Here is an 18,030-nt window from a genome sequence, read left to right as displayed (position 1 = left end):
ACCTGACCTAATGGTGCAGTGTCATAATTTATTTTATAATGCTTATGTGAAGCATTATGATATTAGAACATTTTTATTCCATTAAAAGTGCTATATAAATGAATATCATTGTGTTCAAGTCCTTTTGCTTGCCCAGATGTGTAAGAAATGTGATTGCAAGGTTTTCTTGATCCCCTCAGTCCTAAATTTTATTTTTGAAAGTTTTTCATAGTTGTCCTTCCTGCCTCTTGTGTAGAAATTGTGTTGCAATGCAGTTGATCTTGGGACAATAGACTATTGAATCAGGTCCTTTGCAGCATTTGTGGAAGAATAGTAATAATGTTACAACGCAGGGTTAGCAAGCCACACCAAATCAGCCTCATTATCATTGGATTTGCAGTACAGTGAAATTAAAATGTTCAATGACCTAAGCTGCTTAATATCACCTAACCAGGCTTTTGATCAACAGATTTTGGACCCCAATTATGTAACTTAAAGAAAAATTAATGATTTATTATTATTAATAATAGATAATCACAGATAAACAACAAGACAATCTAATTAATATCTACAGTCTAAAGCCCAAATTTCCTTGATCAAAACCCATAACCACTCTTGGACAGGCAGTCAGATACAGTTGAGAGATGGATTAAAAAAGAAAACAAAGAATTATAATTTGCTAGTTCAGTAGACAGTTTCTGACGAGCGATACCAGGCCTTCACAAAATCCTTGCAGGATGGGCTATTCACAGGTAAGTAGAACTGTATATCTTTCTTGACCCAAAGTCACTAGTTAGGGCAAACAGTGTCAGCAAATCTCTAGAAGTACTTAGTTATTTCTTACAGACTGGAGAGAAACTAGAGGGAGCAAAGCAAAACGGCTGTCTCCAGAAGTTTCCAGAATTCTCTCTGCCTCCTGCCAAAACCCATTCAGAACCAGCTCTCTCTAGACTGACCAGCTCAACGTTCGACTCGCTGCAACCCCAAGCATAGCGCCATCTCAATGTTGATTCATCTTAGATGTCCTTCAATCAGGAATTAAGTTGCATTACCTTTCCAGGCAAGATTCCAACAGAAAACATCTATCTTTGTTCTTTTTTTTTTTGAAACAAGCTGCTATTCAAAGTTCAATTCTTAATTTCAAGTCACAGTGCCAAATCAAAATAAATGAGAAAAAATGTGATGGTCTCTACTGTAAAAAAAACATCACTAATGCAAGATAAAGGTGACATAATACAGGGCATTTTCATGTGATTGGAAAGACAAACCCTTTCATTGTTCAGTGTCTCTTCACTTTGAGTGCATATGAGAAGAATGGTTTATGTAGAATTGTTTTTGGTAGAAAGAAATGCGTGGGGGGAGGTGGTGGGGCATGTGCGGGGAAGAAAATCTTGGGTGCACTAAAGACCAAGGAGATGAAAATGGAATGCTGTATGATTTTATCAATAAAACAAATTAATATGAGAGAAGCTTGTGTCTGTCTTCTCTCCTCTTTCCCACCCAACCAAAACCAGCACATGCACACGCACACAATCTTTACCCAGCAGAGTCTTGGCAGAGTTGCGTAGCTGTAAAGGTCAGAAAGGCACCAATGGTAATTCTGGCTTCATAATTCCTGTATTTTAAAGGTAATCAACTCTGTGATACACTCATGTTTGAGGTGGGCAAGTGGAGAAAGTGTGTGTTTGCCCAAAACTAAATTAAAAGACAGAATACAGTGTTCCATCTTGAAGTAGTCTATGGGAGTGCCAAGATGATGGCTCAGAATACAGTTTTTCCTAGTACCTGAGCAGATTCTTCACTGTCTTTGCAGGGATTTTTGGATGTGGATTGGTCTGCTGTCCCTGTGGGGTGATTAGTTGTGAATTGACTTTTAAGGGGAAAAAAACAAGTGCATTTGTGCACAATGTTGAATAAATGATAGGTATATAAAGGAAGTATACTGGGTTAGGCAATACCCAAGTGGTATTATCGCTCGACTATTAATTCAGCGACCCAGGTAATGTTTTGGGGAACTGGGTTTGAATCTCTGCCATGGTAGATGGTGAAACTTGAATTCAACAATAATCTGTAAATAACAGTTTAATGGTGACCCTGAAACCATTATTGAACGTCAAGGAAAAACCCATCTGCCTCACTAATGTCCTTTAGGAAAAGTAATCTGCCATCCTTACCTGGTCTGGCCTATATGTGACTCCAGACCAACACCGTTAACTCCCCTCTGGGCAGTTAGGGATGAGCAATAAATGCTGGTCCAGCCAGTGCTGCCCACATCCCATGAATGGATAATAAATAAATTGGTAGGAGGTGATTCTGTGGCAGCTTCGACCCTGTATTTGGAGTTGAGGTGTAGACAGCCATGATCTAGTTGTATGGTCAACTGGTTTTGAAGAGTTCCTTCTGCAACTTTTACTGAAAAATGAATGCATGCAGGTGAGGTCCAATTACTTTCTAGACTTAGAATAAAATAACAGCGACATAGGTGAGGTACTAGAATTTTGTCGGTGCCTGCCTTGGAAGTATTAACCGCATACAAGAGGTGCACAGAAAAAGCTATGGGCGCTTTGTATTTTGTGTATCGTTTATTGCTTTCAGCTGACTGTTTATTTTAAAAAGGAAACCATTAACTTGGGACCACTTAAGGACCTCTGAAAGGAAATATTTTCCCCTTCTGTAAACACAAATAACTATTTGCTGCCATATGTTAAATGATGTGAGGAGGAAATTCCATTGTTGTCTGACTGATTTTAATCGTGTTTTGGTTCCAAAAATAAAGAATGCAATTATGTGATTAGTACCTTGCTGAATGTAGTTTTCAGTTGAATGGAATTGCATGAATGATCATTTGACTTTGGTTTCAGAACCACGTTCTCATTATTTATGCTGCTGAATATTATTGTCCCAACCATGTTTTAAAGTTACATTTTTCAGTGTAAATTTTGTACTTATTTTCCTTGCTGATTAGAACACTTCAACACTTGTCAAATCGGATCAAAGTCAGTCACTGCAATAGAAACGAAGGCGCCTTTCTTGTGGATAGTTTATAAACAATTACACCATCTTCCATACACCAGTTTTAACTGTTACCCTCTTTGTTGACCCAGTTAAGAATATTTTAAATCCACTCATTCAAAGATGTCATTACGCACCTCCTTCCTATAGTTTATAGATGGGTACAACCTTTGTGGCTTGAACATGGGTGGAGATAGCTGATTGTATCCCTCCTCAGCCTGCTAAGATGCTCTTGGTTGACGATGTATGGGTTTTCAAGTCTGTGAGATGCTGACCAAAGACTGCTCCATCAGTATCTGAGAAGGGCGTACTCTGGGCAGAAGACAGCATGTCAGGTCATGTGAGAGGCTGGAACAGTGATGAGAGGAATTCTAAGGACTTTCATCTGCGAGACCGTATTGCAAAAAGGTAACATATCTATAAACTCACTGAATGGAGTGTGCAATTCAATACTAAATTGCAGCATGTGTTTTTGCTGTGAACTTTTGAGGTACAAAATGTAGCCAATTTTATTTAACGTGGGACCAAAAGTGAGGGTATTATTTTGCCCTCGGTCTAGGAAATATACTCGAGCCTCACTGATTGTGGGTCCATGTGAGGCTGTCCTCCACTAATCTTGGTATCCTTCATAAAGTGTGCTGCTCAGAATTAGACACGACACCCTAGCTAATGTCAAAGCAGTGTTTTTTTTAAAGATTTGACATAATTTCCTTGTCTATACATTTATTTACTCCCTGTGAAAGAGTTGTCTCAGGCCTGTGTTTTGGATATATTTTAAATATGAAAAGTGCTATAATGTGTTGGCATATGACCGTGTAGGTTTTGAAGCCGAGTTGCTACTGTTGGATGTGCTTGACACACCCCTCCACTAAGTGGTAGTCAGCTGGTCTCTGCACATTTTTCCAATAGAGAAGGATTAATTTTCATGGTTTAGATTTAACTTAAATTTAGTGCTGTGAGACATGCATGCTGTTATACATGCAAAAACCTTTCATCACTTCAAATCCAATCATTTAATCTTGCATAGAATAATCTTTTCTCTGACTTGTGACATATATTTACCTGCTACAATGCTAAGAACAAAACAGCACAAGTCTCGAGTTCAGTATCTGATGTGTTGTTAGACATCAGTAGCAGTACTTCTGCTGCTCAGTTTATGTTGGCCTTGGGGAGGGGAAGTGAAATTCGTATGCATCCCTTCGGATCTAAATCTAGTGACTGGTGCAAAATAAGTTTGTAGACATTGGATGAGGACACAATTGGGAATAATCTTCAGATCCCCATGCTTTAATTGCCTGCGGGCATTATTCAAACCTGAATAAAGAAGTGACAACTTGAGGTAAACTGCATTTATGGAAATGCACCTGATTTTTGGGAGAGCAGAAGTGAAAATCTGAAGTAGAAAAAAGGATTTAAAGTTTACATTCCATGTACTTTTGAAAAGTGTATTATGGTTAGATAGAAGTCGTGCGAAACCTCATCCTGTTTTCACTGTTCTCTTTTCTCTGTTATTCAACAGTTAGTGGTTTGCTTTTGCTTGGGTTCACTACATTTTGATGTTTAATGTGTAACATTAATCCAAGTCATTTTGTTTTTAATCTGTTTATTTCCCATTTGGCTAAAATATAACAAATCGACATCAATGATTTCAATACTTGATATTCTACAAACATGTTAGACGTTGAGCCAACAAAGGAAAGCTACCTATTTTACTTTGTTAGATATTTTCTATTTCAGGATGATATCTGATAGTTGATGTATTTTCTTTAATCAAGCAATAGTACCTGTTTTTAAGGGAATGGTTCTTGAGAGTGTTATGGTATTCAGCGATTTCAGTATTTTAAATATCTTTTTTCTCTATGTACCATTAGTTAATTTCCTTCTCCTCTCTGCCTTCAAGTCAATGTTATTGTTGGTTGGGGTTATTAATATGATTTTATGATGTGACTCATTGGTTAGTTTTAATAAAATCTCATTAGTGCATTTTTTTCTAGTTCCTTCTGTTAAGAAAAGTCACCGAAACAGTTTGTCTGTCAGTTTTCCAAGAAATAACATCAGATTTGTCAAGTGTCTTGAAACATTTCACCATAATTTTAACTTATTCATCTGATTTTTAAAACCAATAGCTTTGTGATGGTTCAGTTTAGCTATTGACAATCCTCTCTGTCAACTCTAACTAAAATGGGCTATTCATAAGCTTGGGGTCATAACTGACTCTGAAATAAGTTTCCAACTACACGTGTGCCATGACTGAGACTGCCTATTTCCACTTTGGTAACTTCACCCCTGCCTGAACTCAACTGCTGAAACTGTCATTCATGACTTTGTTATCTCTAGATTATTCCAATGGACTCTTGGTAGGCATCCCACATTTGAATCTCTGTAATCTGGAATTACCCAAAACTCTCTTGTCCGAACTGTCACTAAATCCTATTTACTTATCACCCTGCGCTGTGGTCCCAGTTAAATTACACCTTAGTTTACAAATTATCATGCATGTTTTCAAAAACCCTTTATGGTTATACCCCTCCCTTTTTCCATAATTTACTATAGCTTTGCAATTCTCAGAGTTATACTCTAATTCTGGCTCCTTGGACATTCTTGATTTTAATTGCAAGATTAACAGTTGGACCTTCAACTGTCAATGCTTTAATCTCTGGAATTACCTCCTTAAGGTTTTCTGCCTCTCCATCTCTCTTTCTTCCACCACTACACTCCTTAAGACCTAGCTCCAACCACAATTTGGTCATCAGCCCTAATATCACCTTCTGTGATGTGTTATATAATTTTGCTTTATGATACTTTTGTGAAGTGTCTTGTAACATTTTATAATATTAAAAGGTGCTACAATAAATAGTTGTTTAAATAAATGGAGCAAGGCTTTATAGTCAGCGTTTGCTTTGTGTGACATACAAAGTGCAATGGCATCAGATTCCCAATAAATATCAGATGCTTTTCGTAATGTGAATGAAGCATTTCTCAGCCACTGGTTTCCACCTGTTGGGAGGCAGTGAGGTTGGGAAATTTTTATAGTGAAATATTTGGTGAGTTGATGTGTAGTACGCTGTAGATTTTTGTAGTACAGAGGTTTTGGCATACCGGGATTTATTTTATTGAATAATTTCAAGTTAAAATGTGACAGTTTTGCTCCTTCAAGTGGTAAAGAATAACAGAGCTCAAACTTTAATAAATTTTCAAATCTCTCTAATGGTTTAAATGCATTTTGGTCAAAATACTATTGCATTTGGTTTTTAAGAGTTCATTTGCTCTTTGTGCACAGATTAGAGTCTGGAAATGTTTGAGTATCAAAGGATGCAAAAGGACAATTGGTAACAATGACACAGATTGCAGGTGCCCCTGCTTGTCCTCCCTTGAAGTACAGCAGTTAAGGGTACTTGAAGATATGTAATCTTGCAGCAAATTAACCTTCAGTAAGCCAGTCAGCTTAAAAAAAACTGATGTTGATTAGGACAAATCAAAAGTCTTCTTTCCAGTAGAACTATTTTTTTTGTCAGACAGGTATAGACTCCTGACATTCTAAAGCATTTTGCATGTGCTGACTCAAAACACAACCTACTGGTTTTCTTTCTGAACTTTCCTAGATCAGAATGTTGTGGGAAATAAGGGAGGAAATTGTGAGACCCCTTGCAGAATTATTTGCGTCACCTATAAACATGGGTGAGGTGCCTGATGATTGGAGGGTGGCTAATCTTTACATTCCTTTAAGAAACGTTGTAAGGAGAAACCAGAGAATCCTAGACCTGTGAGTCTGACTTCAGTTGTGGGTAAGTTGTTGGAGGTGATTATAAAAATAGGATTTATGGACATTTAGAGAGGCAGAAATTGATTTAGGGATAGTTAGCATGGTTCTTGTGCGAGGAAAATCGTGTCTCTCAAACTCGATTTTGAGTTTTTTGAGGAAGTTAACGCAACTGTTTATTTGGACTTTAGTAAAGTCTTTGACAAGGTTCCTTGTTAGTAAGGTTAGATCACACAGGGTTCAGGGTGAGCTTGCCACTACATAATCAGCTTAATGGCAGGAGACAGAGTGGTGGTGGAGGGTTGCATTTCGGACCGAAGGTCTGTGACCAGCAGTGTTCCACAGGGATTGGTTCTGGGTCCTGTTTTATTTGTCATTTATGTAAAAGATTTGGATGAGAATATAGAACGGATGGTTAGTACGTTTGTGGATGACACCAAAATTGGTGAAGAAGGTTTTCTAAGATTACAGTAGGATCTTGATCAAATGGTTCAATGGGCTAAAAAATGGTACCTGGTGTTCAATGTGGATAAGCGCGAGACTTGCATTTTGGTACAACAAACAAGGGTAGGAAAAGTTTGGAGGGATATGGGCCATGAGCAGCAGGTGGGATTCGTTTAGTTTGGGATTATATTCATCATGGACGTTGTTGGACTGAAGGGTCTGTTTCTATGCTGTATGACTCTATCCAACTCCAATGATTTCTTCTGGTTATAGTTGTCTTTGGTTATACATTTTTTTTTTGCCTAATATAAATATTTGACAGTGTCGTACTGGACGTGCACTAATGCAAGAGTTGGCTTAATGTTCTGAAGTCGTTTTTAGTTATCTTATTTAAATAGATCTGTTTTTTGTACTGAGGGGGCAAAATGTGCTCCCAGATTACTCAGTTCTAGCTTTGAAATTTCTGAAAAGCATTTGGCTTCAACTGTTCACCACTGGTCTCATTAGCCTGTACAGTTGAGGATCTGGTGCATGGTGCAGTGGAGTTGATGAAGGAATTGGTACCTCAAAGCTGTCAATCCTAATGTGGTACTATACTTGTGTTTTATGTGGTTATTTGAAGAAATTCGAAGATGTATCTATAATTGCAGCTGAGGAAGAGGATTCTACCCCTTGTTGCTCATCATCCAGAAAGATCTGACACACCTTTCCATTGTGGTATCCAAATAATTCCATGACTCTTGCTTCTGTTTAATTCTCCATTTCATTGGTTGATTATTCTTTTATAATATGCTTCACAATATTAGAATTCAATTTGTCTGTTTGAGATTAGCTTGATTTGGTATTACAGACCTGCGATTGGCCATTTTCTGTACCAGTTACTATTTTATTTACAACCAGGATGACCTTTCAGTTACCTCTTTTCGAGGCTGTAAAGTCCAAGCTTTTTCCATCTATCTGTATAACAAGGTTTCTAATACTAAATCTAAGTCTTTTGGCTCTTCTCTGAGTTGCTAACAAAGCTTGAATATCTTCCCAATGCCTTGGTGACAAGAACTCAGTGCTCAAGCTATGGTCTTGCTGGGCTCCATATTGATTCCGCATGACTTCTTTCAACTTGTGTTCTACTGTTTTTGGCACTGTTTAGTTCAGCGTCATATTTACTTTGTTGATTGCTGCTCCACAGTGATTGGACTGTGAAAAGAAAATCACAAGAAAATGGGATTGCTGGATGGCAAAAGAAAGGACATAAGTGAAAGGGAAATTTGGTATGAAAGTTTATCGATGATTCACAAGTAGCTGTCCATTTAAGATAAGCAGTCTGCAGCAAAGGTTGGTAATTTCGAAAGTTCTTATTTGAAATTTTGGCTGAGAGATTTTGGTGGTTTCTGTGAACATCTGCCTGCTTAGACCCCTCTCCATGCTTATTGTGTCCATCATCTGCTATTTAAAAACTATTCGGAAAATACTTGATTTCCCATTACTTTTTGAAATGTGAGGAAAAGTCTGCTTGCTTTCTTTATGGCAGTAATTGCCCATATGCAAATCTAACTGTCAAAGTAATTGAGGAACTTAAATGGCTGACATGTAAAACTGACACATTCATATTAGGAATTTACCCAGGGCATTGCAAGTATTTGGATTTAGGTTTCAGAGCTTCACCTTCCAAAGCACAAGTCAGTAAGCTATTTTGCAAGTGGTTTGTCACGGATATAAAGTAGGGAAGTACTGCTGTCCATAGTCTTTCAAACAGAAGAGAGATAAATTGCTAGACGATCAGTTTTGGTAGATTGAATGAGAGTTGAGTGTTGGTTGGGACTGTAGGAGAGTCATTTTGCTTTTCTTCAAATAATACTGTGCGGTTTCATTTCATAATGTTCAACTGAGAGGTCAGACGGGGCAAGTTTTTAAAACAAAACTGAGGTGTCCGTTAAAATTATGTACTTGATTCTCTTGACTAGAGCTTGAACCCATGACCTTTTGATTCAGAATGAAGAGAATTACTGCTGCATGCAAAGCTGACATGAGTAAATTACACCTTTTTTTAACAGTTAGTATGAAAGGCAGTGCTCCCAACAATGAGAATAAGCTACACGGCAGTTCATTTCTCGGTGCTGTCTGTGAAATCCAACAAGCATGGTCTTGCATTTCTGTGTGTGTGGTCAAAGTCAGGTTACCTTTTTTCAGTTCGCAATGTAAACCGAATATTACTTATGTGAGATAACAAGGTGTAGAGCTGGATGAACACAGCAGGCCAAGCAGCATCAGAGGAGTAGGAAAGCTGATGTTTCGGGTCTGGACCCTCCTTCAGAAATTACTTGTGTTGTTCCTTTTGTCCTTCCTTTCGTCCTTCCTTTCAGACACCCTCTTCCATCCTTCGTTCCCTGATTGACTGTATTCCTCCACTCTTTCCTCCTTCATATATCTACTTAATTTTTTGTCTGTCCTTCCTTTAACTCAGTTTATTTCCGCAGACATCCACTCTCTTGCATCATGCTTGCTCTCTCTCACTTGTTCTCCCTGCCCATATCCACTGTCTCATCCACTCCATTAAAATCTGCACGTGTGACATTTGTTATCTTCTGGGATCTAGCTTATTGACCATAAATCTAGTTGCTAAAATCATTAAATTTATTTGACCATGAAACTATTATTTAGTCTTGATAATGATACTTCATAGTAGGTAATATGCTTATACAGTTCTCTTCTCTTGCTTATTGTCCCTAACACTGTTTATGCAATGGCTTTACTGTTGGTACAAAGTGAAATAAGTTAATGTCAATGCTACTGTTGCATTGAAGTTACAGCTGAAAGGACACCAGTTATTGGGGTAATATTGTTTCTGTTAATTTTCTGCAGTCATTCCGGTTGAATACTTTTTTTGTGTTTAGTTATCACATGTAAATGTATTGAGAATTCTTTTGACACAAAATATTTGAAGCAAAAATTCATGCAGTCATTATCCAATCTAATATTGAAAATGTTTGTAATGTTAGTGAGTTTGCCTGTTTGTTTTAAAAAAAACAGTCGTTGGCCCAATTACTGATGATGGTAAGGTTTGCAGTTTTCTTTTCTAACACTTGTATGGGTAATTACCAATGGAAGTAAAATAAAAGTAAACGACATTCCACTGGAAATCTATTACAAAGTTCACCCAACTGATTGTTGAGTCATTTTAATGAAATTTTATTCATTCTCGGCTCTCTTGTGAAGTATCAATTTCTGAATAGATTTGACCAAAAATTAAAAAAAAAGACTATTAATTGAGTGACTAAAAAAATTCACTCTTCAGTTAGGTCAGCTTCGTCTTTGGAGATACTTACTTATTGTGCTGAGACAGGATCTCTCCTGTGTGGTTTCCTCAGTGCATAATCAAACATACAGTGCCTTTTTAGTTTTGCCTGATTTTTGAGTAAGGGAGGTAGTTGAATTGAGTTTTGTAAAGAAGAACACTTAGAGTGTTATGGTCCATTTGTCTAACACTGCATCAATATTTGTTACAGTACGGCCAGGAAACCCACTTGTTATGTGAATACATCACATACTAAGTGCATTCAACATTTTGTTCCTGTGCTACACTCTATTTTGCTTCCAGAAATATGTCTCTGAATGAATGGAACATTGTTTGGATACAGCTGTCCAAAAGTATTTGAGAGTCACTAAACACTTGGTGTCTTGGGCATGCGTGTCGAAGTGAGAGTGTTGAACGTTTGAGTTTCCTGTTGTTTGTATGCCATGTTTTACATAGTACTTTCATTTGACACTGAATGTGGAGTAGCAGGTTGAATTTTAAATACTAAATGATGGCAAAGGCTTATTATTTAATTCTAGTTCCGGAATACACTATGTATGAATGAATGGTTTGCAAGTATCTCTTGCTTTTGATGAATGTCATTGGCTCGATCATTAAAAATGGTATGTCAAAAAAGGAGTATTTATTTCTGGAAAAGTTGACTAGAAAGAAATTTTGTGATAATCTGTGTCCTGTGCTAAACTGAACTAACCAATTGTCAGGGAGAGAGCAACTGCAGACAGTGGAGTCCAATAATTTTTTTTCCCCTCAAATTAGTTCTTGAGCAAGAGTGAACAGCATGTTACTTAGTTAGAAAGGAATAAGTAGATTTTGTCAGATTGTGTTGATTTTTGTTCCCCTCTAAGTACATGTATGTTGAAAGGCAGTTTATATTTATATGGCACCTTCAAGAAAAATATCCAAAATCATTTTGTCCACAAAATGAGCAATGAGCCAAAGATTAGAGATATGATGGGGACCCCACCATATCATCACAGAAGACAAGGCTGAAGCATTTGCAATCAGCTTTAGCCAGAAGTGGTGAATGGATGAACAATCTCCATCTTCTGAAGTCCCCAGAATGACATAAGCCAATCTTCAGACAATTTGATTCAGTGCACATGGTATCAAGAAACAGCTACATACACTAGCTGGAATATTCACATCTCCTGATCTTTGCAGTGTCACGTATGTCCTAATGGCCAAAGCAACCTGACATAAGCATGCAAGGCATATGTATCCCTGTGCTCCAAGGTGAAATCCTGAAGGGCTGAAGAGATGTGTGAGGTAGTCTGAAAACAACCATGAAAATGTCGTAAATCTGAAGGTTTGGTGATTCCTGCAAGTGTGAGCGAAGGGTGGAATGCAGGATTTCATTGAACATGCAGGGAATTGGTAGTTTGAGTTCGAGTTTGAAGTAAGTAGAAGCAAGCGGCAAGCTTCTGCCGTGAGGCCACAATGTTGAGAATCTGCACCGGCTAGTTCCTCTGGAAAAGAGGAGATCATTTGGAGCTTGCGCGAAATTATTTGAGTTTAATTAATAATGACATGCAAATACATTGAAATAATGAGTTGCTCAGGGGGAGGCGATAGCCTAATGATGTTATCGTTGAACTGTTAATTCAGAGACCAGATAACGTTCTGGGGACCCGGGTTCGAATCCCACCATGGCAGATGGTGGAATTTGATTTCAATAAATGTCTGGAATTAAGGATCTAATGATGACCATGCATCCATTGCTGATTGTTGTTAAAAATCCATCTGGTTCACTAATGTCCTTTTAGGGAAGGAAATTGCCATCCTTACCTGGTCTGGTCTACATGTGTGACTCCGGACCCACGGCAATGTGGTTGACTCTTAACTGCCCTCTGGGCAATTAGGGATGGGCAATAAATGCTGCCTAGCCAGCGACGCCCTCATTCTGTGAATGAATAAAGAAGAAAGAAGTTGCTGTTCATTAGCGATATTCAAACTTGTTGTTAAAACTGGATTTTTTTTTTTGACATGAGGAATAGAATTTTTTAATTCTTGCCATATTTTCTCTGCTTTCTTTTCAACGATGCTGATGGGAGTGGAAAATTCCACCCTTCACCAGGATAAGGAGTGGGTTGCCCTTTAAGAATCCTGTTTGACATGGTGTGCTGCTTGTAGCAGGCCTGATGCAGCCCACACAGCCTGTCATGTCAGTTTCCTGGATATCTTGAGTACTGTGCTGTCAGGATGCTGTACTTCAGCTGGCAGACTGTTGCTGATTGAATGTAGCCTATTTTAAGTGGATCTGTATTATGTTTGGCCTAGAAGCCACAATTCACATCTTCCAATCTTTAGAACATAGCCATTAATATGGTAGAAAGCATATAAAAATCATTACATCTTAATACCTATACTACAGTGCCTGATTGATAGTGTTCTAATACTTCTCCTGTGTGCAAGACATAATAGACAACTGAGATAGTAGGAACTGCCGATGCTGGATATTCTGAGATAACAAGTGCAGAGCTGGATGAACACAGCAAAAAAAAAAACAATTTTTTTCTGAAGAAGGGTCCAGACCTGAAACGTCAGCTTTCCTGTTCCTCTGATGCTGCTTGACCTGCTGTGTTCATCCAGCTCTGCACCTTGTTATTTATTATAATAGACAACTCTCTTTTTGTTGTCAGAGTATCAGAAGATGTGAAAGGAATTTAACTTGACCAGGATGGACTTCCATTATGTCCATGTAAAATTACTGTATGATCACTGCATAATGCTTGCAGCTGCCGTGACATCATTTTATCCATCCTTGTGGTCTTTCACCCATCCAGGAAAATCTGCTGGGAGACAGAGCAAAACCTGCTGCAAATATAATGACATCCCCATTAGCCTCTCCAAATTGAATAGTACAAGCATAATCATAGCACCAGGGCCACCACGAACATCATTCTTTGGTCCTCAAAAGTCTTGCTGAATTTACTGATTTCTCATCAAACGCGCTTAGCAAAAATAATGCATCATCAATATGAGTTCTCTTCGTTTTTGACCTTGCATGCCTTCACTTAGCACTTATGTGACACATGATCATTTGAAGTTAGCAATTTGAACTTTGGGCAATGTCTGCTCTTTTTTTCTGCTGTTGGCATTCGCTGCCAATGCTCAGCTGTGTAGCCATCATGTACAAGTCATAGAGTACGGAAACAGATCCTTTGGTCCAACTTGCTTGTGCTGACGAGACAACGCAATCTGACCAAGTCCCATTTGCCAGCATTTCGCTCATATCCCTATAAACCCTTCCTATTCATATACCATCCAGACCAGATGCCTTTTAAATGTTGTAATTGTATCCGCCCGAACCACTACCTCTGGTAGCTTGTTTCCACACATGCACCACCCTCTAGTGAAAAAGTTACGCCTTGGGTAATTTTAAAATTTTTCCCATCTCACCTTAAAACCCTCCAGTTTTGGACTCCCTCAACCTAAGAAAAAGACATTGGCTATTCACCCTATCCATGCCCCTCATTATCTTAAATCTCTAAAAGGTCACCCCTCAGCCTCTGATGCTCCAGAGAAAAGAGCCCTAGCCTAATCAGCCTCTCCCTATAGCTCAAACTTTCCAATCCTGGCAACATCCTTGTAAATCTTTTCTGCACCTTTTCAACTCTCACAACATCTTTCCTGTAGCAGGGAGGCCAAAATTGTATGCAAATAGTCCAAAAGTCGACCAGCCAATGTCCTGTTCACCTGTAACATGACACCTCAACTTCTATACTCAATGCACTGATCAATGAAGGCAAGCATGCCAAACACCACCTTCACGGTGTCTACCTGCGACTCCACTTTCAAGGAACTATATGCCTGCACCCCTCGGTCTCTGTTTGGCAACACTTCCCAGGGCCTTTCCATTAAGTGTATAAGTCCTGCCCTGGTTTGCCTTCACAAAATGCAACACCTCACATTTATCTAAATTAAACTTTATCTACCACTCCTCACCCATTAGTCCATCTGATCAATGTCCTGTTGTACTCGGAGATCATCTTCTTCACTGTTCACTACACCACTTACTTTGGTGTCAGCTGCAAACTTACTAACCATGCCTATAATATTAACATCCAAATCATTTTTAAAAATAATGAAAAGCAGTGCATCCAGCACAGATCCTTGTGGACACAGGCCTCCAGTCTGAAATGCAACCCTTAACCACCCACCCTCTGTCTCTGACCTTTGAGCCAATTTTGTGTCCAATTGAATCTACCAAAAGAATGCTGGAATACAATTAGAAAGCCATTGTTTTCATCCAACGATACTTACCAGTAATTATCTTTGTAAGGAGGGCAGTAAAGACCTTTGCCTTGGCAAGTTATGGCAATGTCTCTTAAATTGTTGGCATCGGATATTGAAATCTCTTCAAAGCTTTATTGAGATACTTTGTATCAATATATGTGTTTACAAGTTGGAGCACCTATCGAGATAGAGAATTTAGAATAAAAGAAACCTCTAGTGGAATAACCATTTTTTTTTTGAGTAGGTTTACAATAAATCTAACTCTTTAATCTTTATTAACTTGTGATCTGTATGGTTTGTTTCTTCATAGCTTTACACATGGTTAAATACATATTGACTTGAAAACAGTGCACATTTTAAAAAATTCAATGCTCTCTTGCACCAACCTCAGTGAAAAAAGAAATTTATTTACCCTTCTATGCTTGGCTGTAACAGGTTATACATCTGCTTAGCATAATATATAGTATACTACTTGTGTTGCTGCTATTTGATGGTTTGAAATGGAAAGCATCACCTAGGGCCATTTCGCTTAGGCTGTACATCCTAATGACTGGCAGATTTACCAAACTGCATGTCCCTTTGGCTAAACGCAATGGACAGAGTACTGACCATACTTAACCAGATTGTGCTTGCAAAACTCCCGAACATAACCTTGAATATTTGATGCAATTCTGAGTTGGTGGCTCTCGCCAAGCAATCCCAAGTTTACTCAGAATCACACCAACGACTAATGTAAGATTATCACTCAGGCTTGTGATGTGGCTCACTTACACTTGCCAGATATTTTCATATGCAGGGGCCTGTCCTCTGTAGGAGATAAAGATTTGTTCAGCCATCGTGTCTTCTGAATTGAGCATTTGCCTGATGGAGAATCGTGTGGTGCATTCTTCGTGGCAGTACCTCGACCAGTCCAAACTCACTTTCTGTTCAGTCAATGCCCTTTTCTCCTGCAGTGTAAAGGAATGTTTGTTGCGTCCTTTGAAATTTAGCATTTTTACATCAACCTTGATGATGAGTGTAAAGTATTGACAACATGTTTCTTTTCAGCAGTACTCAAGTTTTGCACTTCCAAGCAACTATTCTGTTTTGTACTTGAATAATTATGCAAAGAATATACTTATTTCAGTTGGCACTGAATTCCTTAAAGATGAAATAATGTTTTTAGCATGGTTGTTATAAAGTTTGTACTGGAACTGAAAATGCCTTTTTTGTCTTGAACAGGATTTAGAAATTATATATTCTCACCTCCATGGCATGGATGTGCTATCTAATTTGAGGGAGCATCAGCTCAGGTATGTGCGCATGAACATTACGCAAAGAAATAAAAGAACACTACTTTGTACTGTGCTATTGTATTTTTTGTTCTACCCCATGGTTTGTTCCATTGGTTTATAGTAATCTCGCACTTGGTATGCCAAATTTGAGGTCAGAGCTAGTCGATAAGATACCACACATTAAGTGATTTAATAAGTTAAGAGCTTATGGTATGGATAAAAGATTAACAGAGGTTAAAATCGAATGTGGTGAAGGCACTCAGCTGGTCTGGCGGCACCTATGGAGAGAGAAAGAGTTAATGTTTTACATCAGTAGTAACTCTTCAAAACAGAAGAGAAAGAGTTGGGATAATGTTGGTTTGGGGGTGCATTTTCAGGTGGCAATCTGTAACTAGTAGAGTGCCACAGTGATCAGTGCTGGAGCCAGAATCATTTAAAACATGTGTTTAAGACTTGGATGGGGGAAGTGAGTGCACCTCAGCCAAGTTTGTGGTTGACACAAAAATAAGTGGGAAGTTGAGTAGTGTGGATGGCGCACTACCAGAAGGACAAGGATACTTTGGAGAGGGTGCAGAGAAGGTTTACCAGGATGTTGCCTGGTCTGGAGGGTTTAGTTATGAGGAGTGGATAAACATGGATTGTTTTCACTGGAAAGACTGAGACAGAGGGTGACCTGATAGAGGTCTACAAAATTGAGAGGCATTGATAGGATGAATAGTCAGAGACTTTTTCCCAACGGTGGAAAGCTCAACTACAAGAGGGCACAGGTTCAAGGTGAGTGGGAGAAACTTCAGGGGAGAAGTGTGGGGAAAATTTTTCACTTAGGGTGGTGAGTGCTTGGAATGCATTGCTAGTGGAGGTGGTGGAAGCAGGCACATTAGCAACATTGAAGGCATGTCTTGATAGACATATGAATGTGAGGTGAACAGAGGGATAGATATCGTGTATGGGCAATAAGTAGCGGGTATAAATAAGGACTAGGAATTGGCGCCAGCCGGGTGGGCCGAAGGGCCTGTTCTTGTGCTGTATTGCAGTGTAAGAAGTCTACAGAGGGATATAGACAGATTGAGTGAGTGAGCAAAAACTTAGCAAATGGAATATAATGTTGGAGACATGAAGTTTTGTACTTCAGCAAGAAGAATAGACAAGCTGAATGTTGTTTAAATGGAGAAAGTTGCAGCAAAGAGAGGGTTTGGGAGTCCCCGTGCATAAATCCTAAAAAAAACTAGAATATAAGTTCAGGTAATAAGAAAGACCAATAGACTGTTGACCTTTATTTCAAAGGGAATGGAGGATAAAAGTATGAAAATCTTGCCTAAACTAAATGATATGTTGCTAAACCATGCCTGGAATATTGTGAACAGCTTTGGGCCCCTTTATCTAAGCAAAGACATATTGACATTGGTGCAATCCAGAGAACATTTCCTCGCTGGATCCTGGGTATGGAGCAATTTCCTTTCAAGAGCTTGTGTCTGTACTCTCTGGCATTTGGAAGAATGAATAGCAACCTCCTTGAAACATGCAAGATTCTTCAGAGCTTAACAGGGAGATGCTGAAAGGTCGTTTTCCCCTTGTGTGAGAGTCTAGGACCCGATGAACCTCGGGTTAAAATGTCACCCATAAAGGACAGAAATTAGGAGGAATTTCTTCGATGAGCGTAGTGAATTTGTGGAATTCTTTACCACAGAGGGCTGTTGAGGCTGGGTCATTAAGTGTATTCAAAGCCAAGATGGATTTTTAATCAGTAACGGAATAGGGGATTATGGGGAAAAGGGGAGGTAAATGGGGTTGAGAATTATCAGATCAGTCGTGATCTCATTAAATGGTGGAACAGATTTGGGCCAAATAGCCTACTTGTGCACCTATGTCTTAGGGCCTTAACTTAAGGAATTAAGGCCTCAAGGAAGTAGCAATGTTGGGAGGAGTGGGATAATGAAAGATTTGTAAAATATTAATATCATGCATTGTGTGATAACCACTTGGTGAAGGTTGTGTAGAAGTGGAACAATTTT

The 18,030-nt window shown here is 38.7% G+C and overlaps 1 protein-coding gene across 1 annotated transcript in view; it reads left to right on the top strand.

Annotated features, from left to right (window-relative positions):
* Positions 1 to 18,030, top strand: part of LOC109927338 (rap guanine nucleotide exchange factor 6-like) — a 337,005-nt gene that overhangs the window by 56,475 nt on the left and 262,500 nt on the right. The window contains exon 2 of the mRNA XM_048603586.1: positions 15,966 to 16,036. Within this exon, the coding sequence (XP_048459543.1) occupies positions 15,966 to 16,036 (71 nt within the window). The remainder of the gene's footprint in view (positions 1 to 15,965; positions 16,037 to 18,030) is intronic.

Source organism: Rhincodon typus, chromosome 12 (genome assembly GCF_021869965.1).
Source record: "Rhincodon typus isolate 14 chromosome 12, sRhiTyp1.1, whole genome shotgun sequence".
NCBI lineage: Eukaryota > Metazoa > Chordata > Chondrichthyes > Orectolobiformes > Rhincodontidae > Rhincodon > Rhincodon typus.
The sequence above is the reverse complement of the archived record's forward strand: the minus strand, read 5'-3'. Positions and strand labels throughout refer to the sequence as shown.